At 40.1% G+C, this 6,760-nt stretch overlaps 1 protein-coding gene across 1 annotated transcript in view; it reads right to left on the bottom strand.

Moving 5' to 3' along the window:
• MYRIP (myosin VIIA and Rab interacting protein) overlaps window positions 1-6,443 on the bottom strand; it is a gene marked incomplete at its 5' end in the record, with an annotated part of 35,320 nt that extends 28,877 nt beyond the window's left edge. The window contains 2 exons of the mRNA XM_029086612.1: window positions 1,485-2,134; window positions 6,266-6,443. Of these exons, the coding sequence (XP_028942445.1) occupies window positions 1,485-2,134; window positions 6,266-6,443 (828 nt within the window). The remainder of the gene's footprint in view (window positions 1-1,484; window positions 2,135-6,265) is intronic.
• Between the last annotated feature and the right edge of the window lie 317 nt (window positions 6,444-6,760).

The raw sequence follows: 6,760 nt of genomic DNA, 5'->3' as shown, positions 1-6,760 counted from the left end.
GAATAGTCTTTTAGCCTCAGGGGTAAAGTGAAGGGGAGAACGGGTCAGAATCCCAAACTACACATTTTTAAACACTACGGAGAGGTATAAGCAGCACTTAAGTTGCAAAGCACTTCACAAAAGAGTTGGAAGAAACAACCAGTTTCTGCACCAGCTTGCACTTTGAAGCACACACTAAGCTGCTGAAGGATGCCATCACGTACGTCTGGAAGCACCCTGCCTTTCTGTTCTGCGCTGGAGGAACATCTCCAGGACATCTTCTCTGTGGGCTCTGCTCTAGACACACATTGACACACAGAAGATCCACAAATATGCAAAGACTGAAAGGGAAATACAGAAGTCTATGTACAAAATACAGTCTTTGGGCACTCCCTGGGAAGTCCTGTGATTCTACCTGATGTTCTGAGAAGTCATTAATGGCCACTGATGTGTTGCTAGAGCACATTATAATATGTAACTCCCCTTCAAGAACTGTACATGATAAACATGTGAGGACATGAGTATAAATGAATCAGTGCAAAACACCCACACCATCTCCTAAAAGCAGATGGAATCGATACAGAATTCACAACAGTTTCCCCAGCATTTAAAACCTGCTCAAATCCTGGAATCCTAATCTTGACTTACTTCTAATCTGATGTCTTTCTATGGGAAACATAGGATCGTAGCATAAGCAAAGGAAAACAATTCCAGGCATTCTAAAATTGCTCAGATTACTTTAAAGACTGGACCTGGTTGCTTACAGTCAGAGGCGTAGGGAGAAGACAGCACTTAGCTCCTTGCTTCCCTGCCATTACTCTTCTGCAGCAGTGATGCAGCTACAGGATTTGAGATGGGTAGGATATGGGAAATGGAATGCTCTGTATTCTCCTCATCCAACTGGGTAATTAGTTAGAAGTGTACTTGTACTGCTAAAAAAGTTAAGTAGTTTGTAAACTTTTACCCTAATGGACCAGAACTCATAATCAAGTGACTGATTAAAAGCAGACATCACTTGGAACATTTTTCAAAACTGAATTTCTGAATTTCTCCTGCACATAAGCTTTATCACTTATCAGGACATTTGCAAACAGCACACAGAAGATTCCCAGGCATAAGAGTTATTTCTTATTCCAAGAACAAAAGAATTAAAAAAAAAAAACCAAAACCCAATGGACCAGAACAAATGATTAGTCAACATTTCTTAGCTGTTGGCAAATCCTGACCTTTTTGTTGTTGTTGTTTTTTTAAGAGCACTGTATTTTATAGCATTAATGATGTCATTGCTCAGATGGAAGTGGCATATTTGAGAAAGAGGCCAAGCCTGTTCACTGTTCATTGTATATGTAACACTTTACTTTTGCTTCTTCTCATTCATGAGGAGGATAAAACTTGGAAGAACACCTCACCTCCCACTCATGATGCACATGTTATTGTTGGGACAGCTTAACTAGTTTTGCCCAGCGCTTTTTGAGACTGCATTCAGTAAGCTCAAACACAATTACCTGACTTAAATTCATCTTGTTGGTTTTTGTGCGATTTTTTCCTTCACGTAATTCTTCAGAAACTGCTTTGTTCTTCCTCCACCTTCTTGATCTCTTTTCTGAATTATAATGGACTTCTTCTGTCTCACTGCTGTCCGAATACTCCACGCTGGTTGGCTGTGGATTGAAATTTACATCTAGTTCTCCGTGGAAATGTTTTTTTTCCATTCTGGGCATATCACTTCGAGTTCTGCTTCGTGACCAGCGAAGTTTGTTAGGTCCTTTAGCTTCCTGGAAAGAGTTTACTGAAGATGTTTCAGAATCAGACAACAGTGTCTCAGTATTGGTGTATAACCCAGAGGAAGGGGAGGTCACTGCCTGGCACTGATTATTGCCATAAACCCATTCAGTACCATACTGGGAATTGGTATAATACAGATCATCTGGTAATTGCTGAGGTCTCCGATGCAGCTTGTTCAAGGCCCCATTCCAGTCATAGTCATCCTCACTGTCTGAGCCCATCTCATCATAGGCAGACACAACACTGGATTCATTCTCCAAAGCTTCAAATACTTGACTCTTTGGTTTGGCGAGCATTCGAGGACGAGGCAAGGTGACATTCTGCAAAGCTACCCAGTTTCCATCAGTGCTTTGCAAAACAGAAGGTGGATCTATGAAAACGAAACAAGAACAATTATGGCTATGTGATCACAGTGTGAAAGGCTCATTTCACTTGCCAGTTTGCAATCAACTGGCCACAAATTGGAGGGTTCAACAAAACTAATGAACAAATGCAAGTGCTGCTGCTACATGAATTCTCTCATGTTGCGAGACATGTTGCTAAAGTCATGGTGATGACTGTTTAAAATGTGAGAATACTTGGACCAAAGCTTTTTTTCTAAAATAATCATTAGGAAAGGCTGAGGGAACATCAGTACACAGACATGTATAAATTCTGCGCTTTGCAAATGTCTTTGATTCTATGTGCAGTTCTAGACCCCATCTTGAAAGATGGAAACAGGATCAGAGAAGAGCAACAAAGGTTGCACCAGGTTCAGAGACGGCTTCCATTCAAGGAATGATTAAATAAGCCAGAGCTCTGCCGTCTGGAGGACAGAAGACTGAGAGGACACATGCTAAAAGAGATGGGAAAATCTATTCCAACCTAACTACTAGAGGACATTGAGTGAAACTAGTGAAATCAAGGTTCAAAACAAATGAAAGTAGTGGGATGTGATGGGTACCAGACCTGTGGACCTTCTCGCCTAACGGTGTTATGGATGGTAGAAATTATTCTGGGATAAAACAGAGATGGCTATGAACACTGAAGAGAAATCTACTGAGGTTTACTGAATTCAGAAAAACACTTCTAGCTGAAGTTGTCATTAAGCTGAAAGTTCTGGAGGTTCAGAGCCTACCCAGAGGCAGCATGAAAAATACTTGCTTTGTCCTAATCTTTCCTAGGCTCGTGCTTATGGTTACTGTTGCTGCTGCTGTTGTACCTTGGCCAAATGAGCTTTTTGTCTGACCCAAGCACTGCTGCTCTTGTATTCTTACACTTTTTCAGAGTATGTCTCACAACTCCAACAAAGAAATAAATAAATGCCAGAAATATGGTCAAATTTGCTGTGTAACTCACAGAATTTAATTTCTTCTAAATTTAATTCCATTTCCAATCAAACTTGAAAAGTCCCTTCATGGGAAATGTGAATGTGTGATGACTTTACCTCCCACAGCAGTTGAATAAATATATAATGCCATAGATTTACACAGTAATCTCAGCCCACTGAATGAACTTTTCAGCCTTACAGATTCCTTCCATGGGTTCAAATCTGCCATTCCCAGAAAACTGTAGAAATACTTATTGTAAACTATTAGTTTTCTGGAACTGTAAACAGAACATCACGAAAAATGGAGCAAGTAAAATCTGGATAGTGTGGTAGATGATACTCAAGCATCTTGTATTACATGATTACAAATACTTGGAGCTCAGGAAGATGACTTTTCCCCTAAAATTGTTCATAAAGAACATAAGCATGCAGTAAGAAGGTGTGCTCAGTTTAAAAAAAAAAAATGTCTGTGGTGCACTACCAACAAAACAACCCCACAAAAAAGAAACAATAATTAAATGGTAATTAAACTTAGGAGCTATGCAAGATTGAGAAGAGGTTTTGTATTTGTTACTCATTTGAGTCCTTTTGGCTTGTTTTCACTTCCTAAATTTCATGACAATTTGGAAAACTTGAGAAAATACATCACCAAAGCTATTCTTACTCCTGATTAAAAAGAAATTAAAATAGTAACAGTTTTCTTGTAGCAGTGATCAGCTGAGGATATAACTGAAGTTAGGTTTATAGGGAGAACTTTATTGTAACAGCCAGTTTTGGAGAAAAAAAGAATACAAGCTATCAAATGTAAGGAGCTTCTGCTTGTTCACCCTTTCCAACTATGCTCACTAATGTAAGTGTAGGATTCCCTTGAGAGAAAGAAGACCTTTCCTTGAAAACATTGTTCCTTCAAACACAGCAAACAGCTCTGCGAGAGAGAAATCTCCAAGAGGAACTGAATTCAGCTGCACCACATTACATAAACGTAATGCAGTGAAGTGCCACATCATTACATTTTTTTTCTCCCGAACCATATCCCCTTATTTTGTTTAGTAACAACACATAAGAATTGGTCAAACATCCTCAGTTGATTGAAGAAAGGACAGGATAGTAGTTGATTACATCTTAGAGGGTAAGCAGGATGGAAAGGAAAGCTACTGAGAGCTTTATATTTAGAAAGCTGACTCAGTTTTATCCCAGTTTCATGTCATGTCAAATGCTCCCTTCTTGATTTTCCAAAACAAAGTCACTTGAAATAATGGATTTTGCACACAATTCTTTAGGTATACGCTATAAATTATCCATGTGAAAATAGATCTAAGAAGTCTCATTGTGAACCTATTGGTAAAGGTGAAAAATGCAGTAATTCATGATTTTGCTCTTAAGTCATCATTGAAACCACTGCAAACTGTAATCAAAATGATTTGTGAACTGCTTTTTGGCTACATGACTAAAAAGCCCACTGACACTACCACTCCAAACTCCTGGTTGAGATTTCTTTGGTTTCCTGTATCCTAATACAGAGCTGCTTACTACTGCATAGAGGAGATCATATTTGCCCAAATTAACACAATCAGGTATTTACTACAAGATCAATAGGCACCACAATTTCATCACAAATGTGGTTCTTAGATGAAAGAAGAACGAATCCTCTGAGTAGAGCACCTGAAAGGAAACTGGGTCAATTTGTCATTCTGCTATGGTTAAGCAATTGTTAAGTACTAAATTGCTCAACAGTTGAATTCAATGGGATTGAAGTGGGTTCTTAAATTTAAGCACCCAATTAACTGCTTTACTGAAAATAGGCCTTCCACTAAAATGCCCAGGAGAACAACGCTTCTGACAGGGGCTTGAATGAGCAGTTCACAAAGTAATGCATACTTAGTTAAGTCAGAGTTTAGTACTACTTTACTATCACTTTCTTTTTGGGGGGAGGAGGGGTATTGACACTGTCTAATTTTCAGTCTCCCAGGTTATCAACTGGCACTACAGATAAATGAATCAAACCAATGGGCAGCTCCCATCCCTGGTCCCCACCACACCCAAATGCATATTTTGGCTGCTTCTGCTTGCCAGCACCTAGTGAGCCAGCTCTGGGAGTTACAGCACCAGTAAAACCACCCTACACACAAGAAGTTTTCTGCTTGTTTAGTTTCATGAACCACTTTGCTACAAAGGTCAGACAGGCTCTACAGCCGTTAAAAGAGAAGAAGCAGGAACAAGCAGACTCTGTCATGGGAGGACAACAGTTGCGGAGAAGTTAGGTTTGCTGTTCCCTGTCACCTGGAGCCAGGGACTGTGGCTGCAGTGAGCAGTTCAGCTCTTGCCCTTGTGCAGCTGTGGGGATGAAAACTAACCAACTCTTCTGTGCAGCAGTTTTCTGGTGCTACACTCTTGTGGCCTCATGAAAACAACAGTCAGAACAAGAGAGGCAGTGGAAATGGGACCCCCTCAAGAGCAGGAACCACCTTCTTCAGTGATAGCCTGGACTTATATCATCTTGAAGTAAGCAGGGAATTGCATTCTGTCCCAGTGTGCTGGTTCGGGAATGGGGCTGACTTAGGAAGCTATTCATTATCCATATTCACATCCATACCTAATGCATGGCAAGACAGATGACATAGATCTGCTGCTGGTCTGTGTAGTTCATACTCCTACAGCTTCCTCCAACTTGTGTGGAAGCAGCAGTTAGGGCTGCACAGAACACCACATTGGTGAATTCATTGGGACTGAAAATAAAGGTGCAAGGGGGAATCCTAACCATGAATTATTTCACTGTTTGGTTCACCACGTAACCTCATGAACAGTCAACTTGTGCAACAGAAGGGAATCTGTGAGCAGCTGCAAACTCCATCAACTGCAGGACAGATAACCAGGTGACAAAGCAGGGCCTTTGGGTTCTTATGTCTTAAAAGCTCTGAAATTTATCCAAATTAAATGCCTAACGTTTCCTAACAGTCCAAAATCAACTCCCCAAAGGCCTAAATTTTGAAGCTTTTCTTAGAAAAAATACAATGGTAAGATAAGCAATGAAATTATTGATACTCAGCATCACCAAACAGACACCTTTACATGTGACCCCTGCAAGCACAGAGATCAGCAGAAATTTCCTGGAGAAGGTCCTTGCTTTAAGTTGTACTTATTCCACATGTGAGTACCAAAAAAAAGAATCCTATTCGTACTAGAAATATTTACTTGTTTCATTTAGCCTGTCCACACTTTTCCAGCTGGGTAATGCAGAGAGCTTGCGATCCTTCTGTTTCCTGAATTGTCCTTTTTGCTGCCTCCAAAGAGCCTCAGTCACAGATGATGCAAGGTCTAGTCCTTTACTGGGCATATCTTCACTAGCCAGGGAGAATGCAGACTGAGACCTCTGTGGGAATAAAAATCAAAGAGTATAATTTAAAAATAGAAACAGTGAATTATCAAACTCTTTACCGTAATTAGTATGAGTATTGAGTTACTCATGGAAGTGAGGGAACTGCTACCATCCAGAACTGGAATTTAATGTGTTCAAAATAATTGTTTCAGCACTAGATTGCTTGTTTATGTGCATTTCTGATGCTATGCAAGGAGGCAGGAAATGGTTTATATTACCATGGACCAGAAGGAAAGAAATAATTAAGGTGAAGTTGTTAGGAATGTGCTTGGTGAGGACTGATATCTAACTGCTCTGACTCAAGCTAGCCA

The sequence above is a fragment of the Antrostomus carolinensis genome, unplaced genomic scaffold (genome assembly GCF_000700745.2).
Source record: "Antrostomus carolinensis isolate BGI_N321 unplaced genomic scaffold, ASM70074v2 scaffold18838, whole genome shotgun sequence".
NCBI classification, from domain to species: Eukaryota; Metazoa; Chordata; class Aves; order Caprimulgiformes; family Caprimulgidae; genus Antrostomus; species Antrostomus carolinensis.
The sequence above is the reverse complement of the archived record's forward strand: the minus strand, read 5'-3'. Positions and strand labels throughout refer to the sequence as shown.